A 21211-nucleotide genomic window follows, 5' to 3' on the forward strand; every position below is an offset into this window, starting at 1 on the left:
TGTATCTTGATTATACTGGTGGTTACACAGATCTACACGTGATAAAATCACACACGCACACACATACATACACACACACACACCCCCCCCATATAAAAATCCTGATTTGATGTCATACTATAATTTTGTAAAATATAACCATTAAAGGAAAAGTGGGTGAAGGATACGTGGGAGCTCTCTGTATTGTCTTTGCAACTTCCTGTGAATGTAAACTTATTTACTTTTAAATTTTTATTGGGGTAGAGTTTATTTACAGTGTTGTGTTAGTTTCAGGTGTACAGCAAATTGAATCTGTTACACATATACATATATCTACTCTTTTTTAGATTCTTTTCCCATATAGGCCATTACAGAGTATTGAGTAGAGTTCACTGTGCTATACAGTAGGTCTTTATTAGTCATCTATTTTATATACAGTAGTGTGTATATGGGTGACCAATTAATTTCTTCGTCCTTAAGTATATACAGAAACTTTAAGTTAAAATCAGACTGTAGGATTATACAATTATAAATATCATAATCCACAGTACTAATCATATTTCTAGTCTAATTATGCTTACTTATTGCCTTGTCCTCCTGACACTGATAACAGTAGCAGGTTTGGTGAAAGTTTTTCATGAAGGAAGAAATATTTCCTCCATTAAGCTGGTTAGGAACAGTTTGGTAGGAAATTATAACTCAAGTAATAACTTTTTTTTTATAAGGACAAAATAATCCAGAAGAAAACTTGGAATATTTATCTAATTTAAAAGCATACCTTTCCACAGAGAAATGTGAGAAATAAAATCATTAGTACATATGAATTCTTTCCCTTTTAGGGGTTAATTGAATACAAAATTTCTTAGAATTTTAAAACTCAGACTAGAAAGGAAATGGAAAAGATCTATTCATGTTCATTTATAACAACTTCTTAGGATATTAGTTAATCCTGCTAAATGTCAGTAGAACATTTTATGTAGCAATGAGAAATTACACTATTCAGTAATATATTTTTACAACCTCAGATGAACCTCAATCTTGTGTAACTGACTTCCTAAAAAGTTTGTGTAAATAACACTTCGCTAAATTGAATAATTTTACTTGCACGTAAATTAGATATTCTCTAAAGCAAACAAACACCCCAAAATCTGCTCTACACTTAAAAATTTTTACATTGCAATAAAGAACAAATTAATATGTAATTTATATTCTCATTGCTTGCTTAGTATAATCATGATCTTTATGATAGATCTAAAAACATTTAGATTTTTCATTGAAAATGCCCACCAAATTTTTGGCATGACGGTTTTTTGAATTTCTCCAAATATAACAGCTTCAGAAGCTGATTTCATGTTAATCCCACCATGCTAGGCCAGACTTTAGCAGAATATTATAATATGTCCAGGCAGCAATATAGCTTAGACCTAGATATAATATAGAAGCCACAAGATAATGCTCTCCTAAGCTTCATCTAATAAGGGAAAAACACATATAAACAAGTATTTGGTATTCAAAAAAGAATACCAAGAAGTGCAACCTAATCTTGAAAGATAAGCACAGAACATAATAATTCCCATACGAAGTCCAAACCTCGGAGAAGATAGTGGGTCAAATTCTTGGCAGATTTTAAATGACTTGACCTTGTTGAGAAAAATGAATGTGAGCACCCCAATAGCACCTAGAATACGTATTCTGTGAGGGTTAAACAGAGCTCCTCAGACATAGCGGGGACTCAATAAATATTTATTGTGTAAAACAGGGAGAAAATGCATTAGTTTTACTCATCAACATACTGCCAACAACTACAATACCTGAAAACAAAAATTTCTTGAATGAACAGTTATCACTGAAATTACATTAAAGCTACACTCATCTTTGGCCATGTGTTAACCAAAAAGACAAAGAGTGGGCAAATGCAATCAACTGACCAGGTATTTTTCAATAACAGGCCACTTAAATATGTAAAGAAAGAACAGAATTTTAAAATAAGTTTTTTAAAGCTATCTGGCAAAATATTGCAGAATGTTGTAGCTTTTTTCCAAAAACTGATTTCTGAGCATAGTCTAACTCCCTAATTTACAATGCTAATGAAACTGCATTTAGCAATGTTTGCTAATCCCTGTTTAGTAAGTATTAGACACTTAAATGAAATAACCTGACTTTAAGCAGGAAAAGGACAGTTGATTCTTTTCAGGGAGATGCACCAGAGAACCTCCAAAACACTTTGGAAGAAAGAAAATGACACTGTCACAGAACACTCAAAAATATCATAATTTGTTTATAGACTACCAGCTAATATATAAACAAATCTGTATTTTACTATGATCCTTTTACACATTCGTGGGAAGATCATTTCACAGGTTTACATAAGTATAGCAAAGTTCTTTAAGGTAACTGAGCAACTGAGCTCTACTAGTTTTTGTTATTTTCTAAGATACAAATATTACTTCGTTAATCCAACTTATAAACTGATGTATTTAACTAGAAAAGTAAATAATTACACAAGAAAAGTCATGAGAAACTTCATCACATAGACTTTATATAACACTTTCAGTATCATAACAATAACAATAAAAATACCATTTCTAATGTTACTTATGAAAGGATTCATGTTCCACACTGACTATCAAAGAGGGCTTAGAGTAAGCACAAGTGACACTGAAAAACGCCACAACATCCTGAAAGAAATGATTAAAATGGAGATTGAAATATCTTTTCTATTATACATCACATCAGCAAACCTAGAAAATGGAAAAGAGCCCAAGAGGCATAAACTGAGAAGATACTGCACCTTGCTGCTTTGCCATGAGAGTGAAATATAAAAAGATACTATTTTGAATGCTGCTAAATTATCAAAGAATGGTAAAAGTTAAGAATCACAATGTTATGGTTGAATGGAGCCTTATGATGCTTTATTATAAATGTAAAGCTTATGTTATCAAATAGGAAAATGCAAGACTCATTCTACACAGATTTTAAGATTTCATGTGAAAGGCAATTTTAAAAATTAAATCTAAATTGTGTCTTAACAAAGTGGTAAGTACTTTAAGGACCAAGTGGAAGCTTACTAATGACATAATAAGGTTTTGAAGTGCTATGACATATTTATATACATATCTGAGGCCTGAATCACTGGGAATACTTGCAGCTATTTTAAGTTCTGTGGACCCTAGAGTTTACTGCCATTTAGCTTTCTCTTCACACCCCACCAAAGCTATTTTTGGCCTTTCTGTGATTTAACTGTATAAGCAATGGGATAACCCATTGTGCATGCTTTCCTGCCCCATAATTAATTGGGTTCCAAAAGCAACTTTCACCTGACCCTGAAGTCGGGACTTAGAGAGTTACATGGCCCTTTGGGCCTTCTGTGCATGCCACCTGATCTTGGGCAGATTACTTAACTTCTCAAGAGAGAAAGAGAAATTATAAAAGTGTTTTATATTGAGTCCCAGTGAAGACTAGTTGCTGACATAAAAGCTCTGTAAATAACTGATTTTACTAAGAATCATCTAGTCTACACAATGCTATAGAAACAATATGGTACTGGCAATAGAAACAGACACACAGACCAATGGAACAGAGGACCCAGAAATAAATCCATGCATATACGGTCAACTAATCTTTGACAAGGGTGCCAAGAATATACAATGGGAAAAGGACAGTCTCTTCTATACATGGTGCTGGGAAAACTGGATATCCACATGCAAAAGAATGAAACTGGACCCTTATCTTACATCATGCACAAAGTTAATTTGAAATGGATTAAAGACTTAAATTTAAGACCTGGAACTATAAAACTCCTAGAAGAAAACATAGGGAAAAAGCTCCTTGACATCAGTCTTGGCAATGATATTTTGGATATGATACCAAAAGCACAAGCAACAAAAGCAAAAATAAACAAGCAACTAAAAAATCTTCTGCACAGCAAAGGAAACAATCAACAAAATAAAAAGGCAAGTTATGGAATGGGAGAAAATATCTGCAAACCATACATGTGATAAGTGTATGGTTTTTTGGATATATACATTTGCTATGTCCAAAATATATATGGAATTCATATAACTCAATAGCAAAAAATACAAATAACCTTATTAAGAAATAGGCAAAGGATCTGAATAGACATTTTCCAAAGATGACATATAAATAGCTAATGAGGGTACACGAAAAAGTGCTCAACATCACTAATCACCAGTGAAATGCAAATTAAAACCACAATGAGATACCACCTCACACTTGTTAGAATGGCTATTGTCAAAAAGACAAGAAAATAAGAAGTGTTGGTGAGGATGTGGAGAAAAGAGAACCCTTGTATAACACTGGTGGGAATATAAATTGGTGGGAATGGAAAACAGTATAGAGGTTCCTCAAAAACTTAAAAATAGACCTATCATATGATCCAGCAATCTCACTTCTGAGTATATACCCACAGGAAGTAAAATCAGTATCTTGAAAAGATATCTGCCCTCCCATGTTCTTTGCAGCATTATCCACGATAGCTAAGATGTGGAGAATCTATGTGTCCACTCACAGAGGAATGGATAAAGAAAATGTGGTATATATATACAATGGAATCTTATACAGTCTTTTAAAGAAGGAAATCCTGCCATTCACAACAACATAGATAAACCTGGAGAACATTTTGCTGAGTGAAATAAGCCAGACAGAAAAACAAATACACAGGGAAAAACAAAAACAAATATGACCTCACTTACGTGCAGAATCTAAAAAAGTCTAATTCATAGAAGCAGAGGGTAGAATGATGGTTGCCAGGGACTGGCAAGTGGGAAAAGTGGGGAGGTCAAAGGGTACAAACTTTCAGTTATGAGTAAGTTCTGGGAATCTAATGTACAGATGGTGACTACAGTCGATAATACTGTATTATATACTTGGAATTTGCTAAGAATAGATCTTAAGTGTTCTCATCACATATCCAAAAAAAAAGGCATCTATGTGAGGTGGTGGATATGTTAATTATCTTGATTGTGCTAATCATCTCACATTGTAAATGTGTACCAAATCATCACACTGTATACCTTAAAATATATACAACTTTTGTCAGTTATACCTCAGTAAATAATAAACTTACTTTTCCTTTAATAAACTTACTTTTCCTTTCCATAGCGGAATCTTTTCCCTACACAACCAAACTCTTAAAAAACCCACCTATATCATTTTAAAGATAGAGAAAATAAGATGCAAACAGTTAAGAACTTACTATAAGTCAAATGTTAGAAGTGGAAAATATAACCCAAGTCTCTTGACTCCAAATCCAATATTTTTCAGTATACCTTTCTGTTTCTAAGCCTCTTTTATGGAACCATTTGGAAAATCATTTCTTTGGTCTTTAACTTGATAATTAATTCTAGAGAAAAAAGCCAGGTTATTCCATTAAGGAATAAATGTAGCCACACACTGCTTCATTCCACCTTTTCCAGAAATAAGACAATCCCCAAAGCAAATTTATAGAACCAGTTATAGGGCAACTCTAGTTGTCAGTCAGTGCTCATTCAATCTTATATTCAGTAGTATCAACAGCAATTATTTTATTAGGTATATCATAGGTATTAATAAAGCTAATTAAGCCACAAAGAGTTCATTCATGTCTTGTTTGTTCTGCTCAAGAAAACAATTGTATAATAATTTTAGAAAATGTTTCACTAAATAATTAATATTTTAGTAATATAAAAGTTAAGGTTAGCTATATGGACTATTAACAGAAGTTCACCCTGAGGCCATACTGGCTAAATAAGGGGATATTACTGTCAGTAGTTGATAGGTATTTTATCTTTAGACACTAGGCAGCAAGTTTTAGCAGTTTTTGCCTTCTTGTTATGAAACATCCAGAAGTTTAATGGATTTCTGAATTCTAATAACGTGGAAGACAATTCTGGACATCAACCTTCCCACACAATAATGGATCTCACTAGTTTCTTTAACTCATCCTTATTTTTGGTGAGCCATTATTAAGGTTCACCATAGTTGCATTGCATTAAGTTACAAATATACAGAGTTCAAACCCACAAATTACAGTGATAACTATTAGCTCCTGGTGGGGCTAAATTAACCTAGTACCAGTTGCCAGGACAATCTCTTGAGACCAGAATCTCCGCTAAGTAATTCCTGAAACATCTACCAGTTTACCACCATGTATAACTAACTTTTAATAATCATGGAGAAAAATACTTCTCACTATAATACGATTCAAGAACAGCACAGATTCTAGAATTACACAGGGCCAGATACAACCAAGTCCGTATCCTTGACCCCTCAGGAACCAGGATTTCTCTCACACACACTGTTGCTCATACCCTCCTCTCTGTCTCTCTCCCTCTCTCTCTCGACACATTTTTAGACATTCTGAAAATGTCAAAGCACACCCCAGCACAGTGTAATAGTGCTGTGGAACCAATAGAAAACCTCTTCTTTAGTAATTCTTATAGCTCAGAAATCACAGCTGATGACCAATATCAGTCTCTTTTTAATTAGGAGAAATAGGATAATCCTGTGGAATGAACACTGTATCTGGAATCGGAAGATATGATTTCAAATCCACTTTCTTGCTGAATGAAAGAATATATTGCCTTATATATAGTAAAGCACTCACATGTTTTCTTCCTTTGTACCTACAACAATTAGAGATACAACATAATATTGGGGAGGTTATTGAGTTATTCATGAACTTGCCTCGTCCTGCAAGCTGCCACAATAACATTCACCTGAGGTAAACAACACTGCTTAAAGGTATCTGCCATGTTTGTTCCTACAAAAATGAAATACTAGAAAAGTATTTTTCCACAGTTTGTTCATAATTAAGTATAATCCTGTTTTCTTTAGAATTACTATAAATCCATTATAATTTGTTTTGCAGAATAAGCACAAGTATTATCCTTCTAGAATCAACTGGATGATCCATAGAGTCATGGTCAGTTCCAGGGGTTCAGATGAGGGGTAGAAAGGGAAAGAGACTGGCTTCTGGCTCTTCCATCAGTTTCTCACTCAGGTTTTTCACATCAATAGGTGAGTAGTGTTCTCTCTTTCCTCCACTTAACTTTTGGCAAACCCAGTTAGAGACCATCATCAGATAAGCTCAACCTCTTGTTAAAATAAATAGAATATAGGACAGAAACAGCATCAGTGATTTGGTTTCTTTGACATTTAATGAGAGAACAAAATTATATATTGAAGACAAAAGACAACAGTGCCAGGCACAGACCCAGGACAGGTGCTGTGAAAAAGCCTATCGTGGTGGTGTCTGGGGATTTAAACTCTGGAGAAAAGACTAAACTAAAATTAAGAATAACAAAGTCATTAGTATATACTTCTTGGCAGATTATTAGCTGTATGTGGAAGCTTTGATAAAACAGGCTTTTAGCAATGTTTTAAATTTCAGATTTAAGAAAAATCCTCTCCTACTCGCCATTTGTTGAACACTGCCGTTTATTTCCATTGTTATTCATTGCCATGGAGCCCAATTACTCCTTTGTTTTCTTATTCACATTTAGTCCACATTATCACAAATAAAAATCACAAGGATACCATTACCCTTCAACACTTCCCCAATGTATAAATCCTAATTTGCATTAAATCCTTGAAGCAACATACGTTGCAGTGAATGAAATGTCCTTCTGTAAAAAGTACTGTAAATAATGAAAGAATTTTTAGTTCAATATATATACACGACTTTACATACAGCTAAACTGTCCAAGGTGCTTTTATACACCCTAGGTATACAATATTCAATATGCTTAGAATAATAGTTATTCGAAAGGAATATAATCTTTGAACATAAAACAGTTTAAGAATAAAAAAACTTCTATAAATTCACTTATCTATTTTGCTATTAACCCACTGATGTAGAAATTTTACGTACCATAATTAATGGGAAAAATTAATGAACGCTGCTGATACTCAGTGTAGTTCTCAAAGGCTGAAAACCTTTACCAAAAATCAGTATCTGAAACCTGTCTCTTTAGGAAAAACAGTCAAAGCTTTAACTGTTTTCAGTCTAGTATAAGAAAGCTTTGAAGCAAGTTAACTCTAAGCACCCAAGGAAAACTATTTTTAAAAGTGGGGGGGACAAACGGAGGACCTTAATTTTCAACAATATCGGCCTGAGAAGTAACTTTATAAGAGAATGTCTGAGTATCTTTAAAAAGAGAGAGAAAAAAGTAATTAAAAATGTTGGAAGTCCACAAACTGAGCATAGCAGTAAAAATGACTCAAGAGGGAAAATTTAATGAAAAATAAAAAACTGAAAGCAAATTAATTGATCAAAACACAGACACACACACATACATGCACACACAATGCAGGCAGTCATTCAGCATTATATGCTAGCTGGCTTTGTATTTTCTTTTAAAATATAATCATAACTTCTCAATGTATAAAATAAGGCTCTCAAGGTACTCATGAAAAATTCTTACCAAATTTCACTCTAGAGTTAATGATATTAGGCATGTTAAATCAGGAATCAACACATGCTATTTTCCACAGCAGGAACTATATAAATTACAAGCTCTTCCATGTTTTTGTTATTAGGTTTGGTACACTTAAAAATAAGCGGTATTCTACATCGAGTGCTCTAACGCAACTGTTTTTATATCTTTTAGAATTTATATTTCATCTCAGTGCTCAATCCTTACAAAAAAACACAAAAAGACCTGCAATTGCTATTTACTGTCTTGCACAATAAAATTGTATCTGTTCTGTTTTTGAATTCATAGATTTTGCTTTATGAAGTTTTCAGAAAGAAGCAACTTTATTATATTTTCATTGTTACTTATGATTTTAGCTTAAAGATCATTAATTTTAACACTAACATCCTGCTATATTCTCATTTGGGTTGTTCTGTTTATCTCAAAGGTAGACTTATGTATTACCATTACAAAAAAATAACTATTTGCATAATACTTTATGATTTTACATCTATTACAAACACATCACAGGGAGCCTGAGGATGCATTCAGTAGCTTGTCATTCACCACTTCAAGACCCTTCAGAACTAAACAAGGAGGAGGGTGACATTTTGCTAAAGGCAGAAGAAATGAATATAAATAACAAACTTTGAAGTTTTAAAAATACAAAAGAAAATTTTAAAAATGCAAACAAAAATATGATCATATGCATAAACAATATAATTTCAATTTTTAAAACTCCATGTCCGCTATACAGAGCAAGGTGTCTGGAGATTTATATATCTTCTATTATGATACCCACTGAAATTATCTAAAACTGTGCTACAAAAATAGAGAAAATTACCATCTTCTTGCTAGATTTTATAAATATATTAAAATTGTGCCTATTTACATAATTCAGCTTTTCCTCAGCCTTGTGAAATAATCTGAGTATCATTTCTTTATTATTCTAGACTTAACCCTAAAAATGTGCATATTAAGAATGTTTCAGAGGGAGATAATGATCTAACATGTTAAGAAATTATGTTGTCTCATAACTTCTTCTTGGTAAAACAATTACAAAGAAAATTGTTTACATCTTCTGTATTTTCTTCCATAACCACCAGTCCAGATAAAAAAATACTGAATGCTGTTATGTCACCTCTAGTCCAAATGCTCATAGCACTTGAAGCTTCTTGTAAGCAATATGCTTCTATACTAAACACATATCCCTGAGCTACCACCTACCTAATTTAACAGTTTTAAATGTACTTTCAAATACAGCGTAATACCATCTTAAACATACACACACATACATACACACACACACACACACACACACACACACACACGGAGTGTGCAGAAAAGGAAGGAGGTGGAGAGCAAGAAATGGAGCACGTTGTTGTTTTTCATTCATGCAGTATAGTGATGTCAGTGTCTGCAGCAGCAGCAGCGGCAGGAGCCTTGACCTGTGGAGGCTACAATCCACTGAAGTCAGAACCTTGCAGAATTCAAAAGAAACTGAGTAGATAATTGTTTGAAAAATTGTTCAACTGTTCATAGCATGAATTTTAAATAGATAAGTAAAAAGAACAGATTAGTTGTATAGTTTTAACTTAGGTAGAGAGGAGCAAGGCGGGATGTGGAGAAGTAACAGAAAGGTATTATCATCAGGGAACTGGGGGCAGAAGAACCTACATTCAAAATCATTTCAGTGTAAGAAACTGACAAAACCACCTGGTGTTAAAAACAGCAGAAAGGCCTCTTCTGTTCCCAATACAAGCTCTCTGATGCAAATCTGTCTCCTGAACAACCAGAGTCAGAGAAGTGTTTTCATCATGATTGCGTTAAAATTGCATTAAACTCAGATGTGACATACTACATACAACAAAGAGGACAGTTTAAGCCTGGTCACAAATTTCATTAAAACTACTTGATGATGGACCTTGTAATTCCTAAGCAATTAAGACTTTTGAAGGATGCAGAAAAACAAGTTGTACTATGATCTGTTGTAAGATGTGTTTATCAACAAAAGGGGAGGAGGTACTAGATGACCAATATATTGTTGCAGCAATTGCTGAAACTACTCACTATGCCCACAAAACCCTCTGAACACAGTCTTTCTGCAGTGCTTATTTTATGGCTCTTACATTAGTCCCTAAAAGAAAATCCCAAAACTCAATCTATGTACTGTTGAAACTAAATCACTCAAAAATTTATGTAACTGCTGCCTTCTTTTCATTCTGTTACCTCTCATTTCATACAGTTCTAGAAAATGTGCAAAGGAGTTGCATATGGCATTAATCTGTTAGAAAATGGTGGCCTTTTCTATAAAATACAGCCAAAGATGTGTGTTCAGTTGTGGTCATTATTAGGGCGATCACGTTGTTTTCATTCATTCATTCAGGATTTGCTGGAGGATGTCAGTTTCTGTAGCTGGCTTGACCTGGGGGAGGAGTGGGGGAGCAAATTCCTTCTGGTGCATACTGATTACAGGATGTATTTCTCGGTGCTCCTGTACACATACCACTGCACTACATCCTACCCTGCCTCACCATCAAGTGGTCTGAAAACAAGGGCCTCAGCAACATGCTAATTACAGGTCAGAAATATTAAAACAAAACACCAAAACTGCAATCTATCTTAACACAATCACTTTCTCCAAGTCTAAGACCTTCATCAAGAAAACTCCATTAAAAAAATTACACATACCACATAAACACTGCACAGGCTCCACAGTGATTCCCTTCCAAGCAGAGATTTTTCCCCTCGGTATGATCCGTTCTCTCCACAATGCAGCAGCAGCATCTGTAGCCCTAGCGTGGTATCTAATAACATGAGCTACTCCTCCCTCCCTTATGAGTTTTACATCCTTGTTTTGGCTAAACTTCCTTTCCCCCAGAACTAAACTAGATCATTCACCGTGTCCCTAAACATAAACCAAACCGCCCCAAAACACAAAACATTAAGGGAAGCCGACAGCATCCACCAGTTCACCATTACCTTTGACACCTAAGAAAAACGAAACTTGAGATCCTTTAACAGCTCAACTGAACTGTTAAGTGTACTTAAAAATAGAAGGAAAAAAGTGAGCACACTCCACAAATAGGTCCTTAGAAATTTACCATGAAAGTCTTGAGTTGGGCATAAACTGTTTCCAGTGCAGTACCGCCCTGATGCATATGACTATATAAAGTAGAGAAAAGAGGGAGCCCCCCCCACAAAAAAAAAAGCCAAACCAAACACTATACACTTCAATTGCACATCCAAAACTGTCCCCTCTACACACCCAACAGGATATCCTTACATCATAACTGGTGCCTCCACCTCCCCACCCCCAAAAAAGAAAAAAAAAATTATCCCGGTAGGCACAGACACATTATAGGAACTTTGTAGGAAAGCACAAAGAGGCTGTAGAGATTACAACCACCACCTTATCTGCTGCCGGAGAGTTTGTGTGCGTGTTTTTTTAAGTGTTTCGCCCAGCTCCTCCTTCCCCCACTACAAACAGCAAACACATGAGTGAGCTAATCAGCTCTTAAACTGAAAAACCTTTCGATACAGGCGAGTGATAGAAGATAAAGCTGAGGGGCGGCAGGAGGGTCAAATAAAAGTTGCTCCGCAGTTTGCTCATCCAAGCCCCGCAGCGACCGCAGGGGGGTGAGGTTCCCAAAGCCGCTTTCACACCTTCGATAATGCACTAGCAAAGAGAAGCCCGGAGAGGCTGAAGTTTCCACGGAGGGCACCGTCGGGGAGACGCAGCCCGGGAGGACAGAAAGGTTGGGCTCGCTACCTCTGCACACGGGCGAGCCGGGGCTCCGTCGCTCAGGTGAGTTGCTCCTCCGGTGGCTCTCTGGGGACCGTCTCGGGCGGCCCTTGGCCCGCGGCGCCTGCTCGGTCGGGGCTGAGGTCGGCGGCGGCGTCGGGCTGGGCGGGCTGGGGCCGCGGGCCGCGCCGGGCCCCGGGAGGCTGCCCAGCGAGGCAGCGGCAGCGGGCGGGCGCGTGGGACTGTGCTGGCTGCCCCGCAGGAGCTGGTAGGGCACCGTGGCGCGAATGGGCTGCAGCAGCCGGCCGGCTCCCGCAACCGGGGCGCAGCTCACGCCGCCGCCGCCCGCACCGTTCCCGCTCCCGGCGGCGGGGGTGGCGGGCGGGGAACCCGCGGCGCTGCGCCGCATCCTCTGCGGCGGGGGATGAGGAGTCTGAGAGGAACTGGAAGAGGAGGAGGCAGTGGACATGGTGGCTCCGCGGGCCCTGGACGATGCCGGCCAACACCGAGGCGCGGAGCGGGAGGCGCGCGAGCGTGTGGGAGCCGGCGCGATAGTGCGTGCGAGTGTGTAAGGGGGAGGGGCGGGGGTATCGTGGAGGGGGAGGAGTCTCTCGGCTCCCCCTTCGCAACGCGCACCCCCGCCGCCTCAGCGAGGGGGGAGGGGAAGGCTGCGAAAACAAACGTCCAACGGCCCCAACCGCCCGACCGGGCTCGGTGTGGCGGTCACGGCCGGGGCCGCGAGGAGCCCGGAGCCGCCGCCGCCGCCGCCCCGGGCATCGCGCTGACAGGGGAAAGGGGCAGCCGCCGGGATCACGCAGATCCGCGGGGCTGCACGCGCAGGAGAGGCCGGCAGCTGCAGGAAGGGCCGGGACCCCTGCTTCTGGGGACCTGGTAAGGGTAAAGGGCCTCGAGGTGCCTGGATGAACGCAAAGCCGCGCCACCGCAAACGCCGCCGCCGCCTCTTCTGCCCGCTTCTCACTCCATAAGGCACCTAACCCCTCAACCCGTACCCCGCCCCCTGCACTGCCTCCCGGCGCTCCGGGCCGGCAGCTGCCGCAACGAGCATTCCCATTGGCTCCGTCGTTCTCCACCAGTACGCGAGTGATTGGTTTCAGGGTAGGAGTGAGAGGAGCACCTGCCAATGAGAATAGGCATCCTACTTTGGAGGCGGGATATGAAGGAGCGAAGAGGGAGAAAGGGGCTGTGCGCTCAAGGAGGGGCGTGAGAGTTGACAGCCTTTGAGGTGAGAGGGGGACTTTGATTGGGCTGCCCTGGGAGAGTGGGTCCATGTGTGTCCTGCGCGTGCCCCGACACCCACAGACGCGCACGCCCAGGGAAGCAGGTTGTGAGGGCTCCACCCTCCAGGGCCGTTTGTACAACTTGAGACAGAGGATGCGTCAGGCAAACTTTACTTTGCAAGTACACCTGTTCTGGTGGTGGGATGTTTTAGAAGAATCCATCCCTTCCCCACTAATTTTAGTAATCTGAGTTTTTGTGGCGAGTAGACTAATCAAAAAAATTTAAGGCCATCAGAAGCAATGTCTGGGGGTTGGATTGAACACTGAGTGGATACTTTTACAGTTATCCTATGGAGTGAAAAGAGATAATCAAATCATATGTTCCAAGACAATAACTCTGAATTGCAGGGGTCAACAAGGAATTGTACATCATTACACCATCAGTTAAATGGAGGTGTAATAGAGGGCACACCCTGTTGTCTTTTCCCAGAAGCAGGTGGCCTCTTGGGAGAAATCGTACCAGACTCGATGTAACAATCCACTGGGGTAAATTTAGTTTTTATTCTGCAGTGGAACTGAAGAGAAACTAAGATTTTGGATGACTGTCAGGAACCTAAGTTTACCCCACAGTAAGCCAAGGTTTTAAACGTTAAGCAGGAACAATTGATTGAAGGGTCCACATCAGATACCCTCCATTCGTTTCCATGAGATAAAAAAGAAGTGGGAGATCAAATTGGTCTACTCTTGGTGTCTGCCCACACTGACAGGCTTCCTCTGATTTCAGGCACTAAATGCAGGGGTCAGTTTCACTTAGAGGAGCCATCCCTCTCAGCTTCATTGTGCCCTCAGAACAGAAAGCATACTAGGTTCTGTAAAAAGTGGATGAAACCCACTTTTTCTGTAAAATGCAAGAATTGCACCCATGAAGACTAGTGACAGTTCCTCACTTTATCACATGGTAGAATAACAGCTAACATTTACTGAGCATTTCATGTGTCAGCCACTGTTCTAAGAATGTTTTACGTGTTAATTCCTTCAATCCTATAATCCACAAGGTAGATACTACTATTATCCCCATTGTGTTCACATGTATTTGCTTTCCAGAATAACATATTAAATATAAATGTAGTAAAAACTTTTCTCTTTTAAATTTAGTATAATTGACCTATTGTATTATTTTTTCCATCTAAAATGAACGATTTCCTCATTCATTAGGAAAGTGCCTTCCTTCATGGGGAAAAAGAATGATAAATGGCTTCTTTCTGATGACTTTTTCAGAACATCAAGAACAAAAATTGACGGATTAAAATATGTGAAGTTTTTAAAAATGCTGGTAAATTTCCAAGTTGTCGATTTGATTACAGCATGGTTTCATAATAGAAATGTTATCTCTGGCCACTCCTAAATATAAGTATGTAACAACCCCAACACTTTAGATTACAGTAATTCTAAATTTATACCAAGCCACAGTCCTAATGATCAATACCTGATTTGGATCTAAAACAACCTACCTAGCCATATGTTAAAGTCTTTCTGTGTTTGTTGAAAACTGCCAACGCCAACTTAAATCAGACAACCAAAACACATCTAAATGACGCACACAGAGAACTAGTATGATCTTAAAATACTATGTTCAGTTGCTGGTAAGTCACCATGACCTATTTGGATGTTCAATCACCTTCTCTTTACTAAATATATCTTGGTTGCCTCTTAAACCTCTGTTCTCATGAAATAAATACTGATCTTTATGTGTAAGGAATTCAGTCTCCAAACAAATCAAAGGTGGGCTAAAATAAACTAAACCCAGTATCGGCTTTCAAATGTCCATTTGTTGAGTTCTTAACAGTATTTTATTCTTAGTGAGTTTGGGAGTGGGCTCCAAGGGTATGAAAAGAAGCTTTAGGAAAACATACTCCTCAGTAAATTGGGAACCCCTTAGAAGGAAGTGTGGATTGCTGGGTGAGAAGAGCATTGTTACCCGACTGTGCTAGCTATGGGATGGTTAGGCCCCATGCAGATTATCTCTATTTGTTGAATATAAGTGTAACAATCCCTGGAAATTCTATATATGCTAATGTTGGTAATGACCTCTTTACTATGTTGACCTACCTAAAAGAAGACAACATTGAAAGCGCAATTTGGTGGCGTGGGAAATACCTTTGTTCTCAGTAACCCATGTCTTGGCTGTTTGTGGAACAAGATTCTACCGTTAGCTAATCTGAAGTAGAACTATTACACTTACTTCTTGGTTCATATATGGTAATAGACTATACTTTAGGTTACATTAAAACTTGGAGTCATTGGCTATATCTGATTAATATGTAGCCCCATCTGAAGAGAGAATGAGATAACTAATGGGCCTACAGAGCTACCAAAACCTCCCTCTTCTAGTTTCATCCAGGTTTGCCAGGCTATGCATCCAAGCCCCAACCACATCTAAGGGGCAGTCCAGGCTGTCAGTAGCAGAAATGAGGTCACGGCTGAGAGAGAACACTAAACAGATCTGCACTGATGTTCATCTTAAGCTGATTAAACTCTCTTGTAGGTGGATTCTTTATAGCAGCAACAAAAAGAGCCTTGCCTGAATTTTTGTCCCTGGCAGATGCTTACAGTAAAACTCCTTACTGCTTGTGACAGGCTACGTGCACCTTTACACTAGGTGTTCCCTCTGCCTGAGCAGTTCCTACCCCAGTTACCCACATGGCTTGCTCACTCATTTCCTCCAGGTCTTCACTCAGATGTCATCACCTTCTCAATGAAAGCTTTTCTGGAAACTCTTTTTTAAAATTGCAAGCACCCCCTAGATGTTCCCTACTCTCTTACTTTTTTTCCCCAGAGCACCCATCACCACCCACCTACTGTATATTGTAATTATTTTTTGTTCTGTCCATGTAGAATGTAAGAGCCATGAAGGCAAGGCTTTTTATCTGTTTTATTACTGCTGAATCTCCACAATAGTGCTTGGTACCTGGTAGACAATATTTGCTCAATGTTGTTGAAAAGAGTAGCAAATTTTAACCAGTGCTTGTCCCGTGAACTAAACTGTGCCTTTCATCAGACAAAAAAAAATTGATAATAAGAAGTATATCACTGTTGCAAAGACATAGCCACGGAGTAGAAAAATGTTCCGTGTGGCTTTTGTAAACTATACAGATATTCGCACTGGGGCCAGCATTCAAAAGGAAAGCGTATCTTGTATTATGATCCTTATACAGGCAAAGTGAAAAATGCTAGTCCTAGTGGCTCTTGGAGGCTCATCAGATGTTGAAAACGGAAACTGAAATTGGTAATGGAGAAGAGGCAGTTGAAATTTGCAGGAAAAAAAAAATAACCAACTGAAACTGACAGAGAAGGACAGTTGAAGAGAGTGACATCTGCTGATATGTAGTTAGTTCTATCTCTCCGTTAGGAGCAATTCTCAAGAGGCCTGTGTAAGGAAACTGAAAAAAATATATATATTTAATTAAGTAGGAAAAAAAAAGGAACATTTCATGTAAATAATAAATATTTTACTTTGTTTCTTTTCCCCCCATCTTTATTGAGATACAATTGACATAAAAGATTGTGTAAGTTTAAGGTTTGTAATGTAATGATTTGATATGGGTATTTAGTGCAAAATGATTAATATGATAAGGTTACTTAACACATCCATCACCTCACATAGTTATAAACCTTTTTCTATGATGAGAACTTTTAAAATCTATTCTCTTAGTAACTTTTAAATATACAATATAGTAGTGTTAACTATACTCACCATGCTGTACATTATATCCCCGGAACTTCTTCATCTTATAACTTGAAGTTTGTACCGTTGACCACCCTCACCCATTTCCTCCACTCCCTAGCCCCTGCCCCTATTCTCTGTTTATATGAGTTTGGATTTTTTTAGATTCCACATGTAAGTGAGATCATATAGTATTTGTCTTTCTCCATCTGACTTACTTCACGTATCATAATGCTCTCAAGGTTCATCCATGTCATCACAAATGGGAGGATTTCATTCTTTTTATGGCTGAATAATATTCCATTGTGTGTGTGTGTGTATATATATATATATATATATATATATATATACCACAGTTTTTTTCCATTCATCCATCAGTGGACACTTGCGTTTTTTTCATATCTTGGCTGTTGTACATAGTGCTGCAATGAACATGGGAATGCACATATCTCTTTGAGATATTGATTTCATTTCCTTCAGATATATACCCAGAAGTGGGATTGCTGGATCATATGGTAGTTCTATTTTTAAGTTTTTGAGGAACCTCCATAATGTTCTACATAGTGGCTGCACCAGTTTACAATCCCATCAACAGTGCACAAGGGTTCCCATGTCACTATATCCTTACCAGTACTTATTATTGCTTAACTTTTTGATAATAGCCATTCTAACAAGTGTGAGGAGGTATCTCATTTCGGTTTTAATTTGTATTTCTCTGATGATTAGTGATGTTGAGCACCTTTTCTTATACCTGTTGACCATTTGAATATCTTCTTTGGAAAAAATGTCTACTCAGATCCTTTGCCCATTTTTAATTCAATTGTTTGGTTTTTCTTGCTATTGCATGAGTTGCTTATACATTTTGGATATGAACCCCTTATCAAATATGTTGTTTGCAAATATTTCTCCCATTCTGTAGGTTGTCTTTTCATTTTTGTTGATTGTTTCTTTTGCTGTGCAGAAGGCTTTTTAGTTCGATGTAGTTTCACTTGTTGATTTTTGCTTTTGTTGTGATGCTTTGGGTGTCATAACCATAAAATCCTTGATAAGACTAATGTCAAGGAGCTTTTCCCTATGCTTTTTTTTTTAAAAGATTTAATTTTATTTATTTTTGGCTGTGCTGGGTCTTCGTTGCTGTGCACAGGCTTTCTCTAGTTGTGGCGAGCAGGGGCTACTCCTCATTGCAGTGCATGGGCTTCTCCTTGTGGTGGCTTCTCTTGTTGAGAAGCACAGGCTCTAGGCGTGTGGGCTTCAGTAGTTGCGGCGCATGGGCTCAGTAGTTGTGGAACACAGGCACTAGAGCGCAGGCTCAGTAGTTGTGTTGCACGGGCTTAGTTGCTCCACAGCATGTGGGATCTTATCTTCCCAGGCCAGGAATCGAACCTGTGTCCCCTGCATTGACAGGCAGATTCTTATCCACTGTGCCACCAGATATCCACTGTGCCCTATGCTTTGTTTTTAAAAGAAGTTCAGAAGAAGCAAGAGAAAGAGGGGATATCTTGTTTTTTAACTGATAAATATCAAAAGAGTAAGTATGCAGTTATTCCTACCTGGATAGAAAATAGTGATGAGGACCACTAATTTTTCAGCTTCCATCTCCACAGCAATTCCTATCGCCAACTATGATGCCAGGGCACATCCCCTAAGCTGATACATAAGTAGAGTTTTATCATTTAACTAAAAGACTATATTGTACAAAGCCAACACATTCAGAGGCTAAATAAAGATTTGGGGACCAGAAAACTGCAAATATTCTCTCTTTGCTGCAACATTTCATTTGTTTTAGTTCCAAACATAGTGTCAACAGTACATGAGAGCAGTAGTGGTCCTATGAAGAGACTGTGCTTGATTATCATAATACTATTTTTTTTAAATGAGAGTTTAGAGTGATTAAAATGTGTCGATTAATTTCCTCCTCTGTGACTGAATTTTACTTTTTACCACATAAGTGTGTTGAGTGACTGTTGTTAAGGTGCAATCAACTCATCAGCAGCGCTTGACTAGAGAAGTTATTAAAATTATTTTAAACTTTTTATAGCACAGTGTCCTACCAAGCATCCTATTGAAAAGGTTTCCAGTGTCCTACCAAGCATCTTATTGAAAAGTTTCATATTAATATGTTTAATAAGCCTACATGAGGATTTAATAGCAATAATACTAGCATCAGGCCTTAGTAACTCCTCATCAAGTCACTTATTAAATGCCTTCAAAGTGCAACACTCTTGTATACTCTGTAAGGGATCCTTGTTTTCACACTTTGGTAAATTGTAGTCTCTCAGAGGTAAAAAGGTAATTTCTACAGATAAAGGTAGAAACCATGTCTAAACACAGGTCTTCCATAAGAGAGATGCAAATAAAGCAAATGGAAGCAATGGGAGGGAAAGGTCACTTCTGAGGAAAGGCTTCAGAAAAGAAGAGTATGAGGAAATCTTGTCACTAGGGATACACAGGATGTGTTAGGAGATGATCGAGCAGTCTGCCTCGACTGATGGTTAATGGAAGATAAGTCTTGGTCTGTTGATGACATGTCATGGAGGTTGCCAGGCAAGTCTTGCCCTTTATTGAGTATGCAGGGAGGAGCTGTTGAAGATTCTTGAGTGGGTGGGGAGAATATGAATGGAGCTGGGCTTTTTGAATATTAATGCAAGAATAGTTTACAACCTGGATGGAGACTGTAAACTGGAAGATGATTTAGTAGACTTTGAGAATAGTCCATGGGAGTTTAGGTAATGAGAGTTAGGGGAATGATAGGGGACATGGAGGGGAGGAAAAGATGTAGGTGATACTCCTTCTTAGCTGATGGACCTTGAAAGTAGGACATCAGACAACTCTGAAGCTTCAGGCTTGGATGCCTAAGAGGATAGTGGTGGCTTTAACAGGAATAGGGAACCAAGAGAAGGAGTAGGTTTGGGAGAAGATAATGAGCTCATCTATAAATAAGAGAATCAGAGGATATTCAAGTGGAGACAGTTTTTTCCTTTGTTTTATTGGGATATAATTGACATATAGCACTGTATAAATTTAAGGTGTACAGCATAAAGACTTGACTTGCCCATATTATGAAATGTTTACTGTAACTAGTTGAGTTAACATTCATCATCTCATTTTGATACAAAGGGAAAAAAGAGAAAAAAAACTCGTTTGGAGTTTTTAAGAGCAGTTTTTAAATGATAGCTGGGAAGAGCATAGGTATGGTTTGGAGGGTTATCCATGTACATATGATAGTTGAAGCCATGGGCACAAATGAAGTTGGTGAGGGAGAAAAGTACAGAAATAAAGAAAAAGAGGATCAAGGACAAAATTTTGAGAAATTATACATTAGTGGAGGAGGAAAAGTAAGCAAATAAACAATCCAAAGAGAACAAAACTAGGAAAGAAGGCAGAAGGGAAGCACTTCTTAATCAAAGAATTTGGTGTCTCAGAGGATGTTTGGTGGATGTCTGTGGGGGTATCTGGGAGCTCACGTCCCCTTCTCTAAGAACTAATCCTCCTCCAACACATGGAGGGTTTGGGCCTGACAGCTATGTTTGTACAATTTGACCTTGTTCTTCTGACCATGGTTGGTTTGACCTGAGTTCGATAACTGACCAAAGCTGCACCAATCAGGTTTTCTCCCCCCGGGAATTTGGAATTAAGAAATACAATGGTATTCTATTAAGGGCATGAACTGGATGATCACAGAAACCTGTGCATGGGGTGGCCATCTTCTGTCACAGAAACAGAAAAGTGGAGGAAACCTGCCTTCTGAAAGAAATGAATGAAGTGACTTGCAGAAAATCAAAATGAGAACAGATGACCTGAGAGAGAGAGAGAGAGAGAGAGAGAGAGAGAAACTGAGAGTATGTTTATTTTCCCATGACGACTATTTTCTGTCTTATCCCTTTTCCTCAATCTTCTAAAACCATCCCCACACCTGCCTACCCCTGATGCAACTCCAGTATATTCCTACCATCAAATCTACAAATCTTCTGGCATTTGGACCCATCTCTCCTTTCTTTCTTCCTCTCCTATCAAAAGCCACTCCTCTACTTATGATTTAAATTCCTTCCCCTCTTCTTAGGGGTTTCATTTCTTCAGTTATTCCCTTCCTCTTGTTCATCATCAAATTCTT

At 38.5% G+C, this 21211-nt stretch overlaps 1 protein-coding gene and 1 long non-coding RNA gene across 3 annotated transcripts in view; one reads left to right on the plus strand and one right to left on the minus strand.

The window, feature by feature from the left end:
- The window catches only part of GLCCI1 (glucocorticoid induced 1), a 120016-nt gene extending 107298 nt beyond the window's left edge, over window positions 1-12718 (minus strand). For both annotated transcript variants that reach the window (XM_067746319.1, XM_067746318.1), the window contains exon 1: window positions 12166-12718. In XM_067746319.1, the coding sequence (XP_067602420.1) occupies window positions 12166-12607 (442 nt within the window). In that variant the 5' untranslated portion in view covers window positions 12608-12718. The remainder of the gene's footprint in view (window positions 1-12165) is intronic.
- LOC137229026 (uncharacterized) overlaps window positions 11799-21211 on the plus strand; it is a 156638-nt gene continuing 147225 nt past the window's right edge. The window contains exon 1 of the long non-coding RNA XR_010945505.1: window positions 11799-12201. This is a non-coding gene — a long non-coding RNA (uncharacterized lncRNA). The remainder of the gene's footprint in view (window positions 12202-21211) is intronic.

This window comes from Pseudorca crassidens, chromosome 8 (genome assembly GCF_039906515.1).
Source record: "Pseudorca crassidens isolate mPseCra1 chromosome 8, mPseCra1.hap1, whole genome shotgun sequence".
Classification (NCBI taxonomy): domain Eukaryota; kingdom Metazoa; phylum Chordata; class Mammalia; order Artiodactyla; family Delphinidae; genus Pseudorca; species Pseudorca crassidens.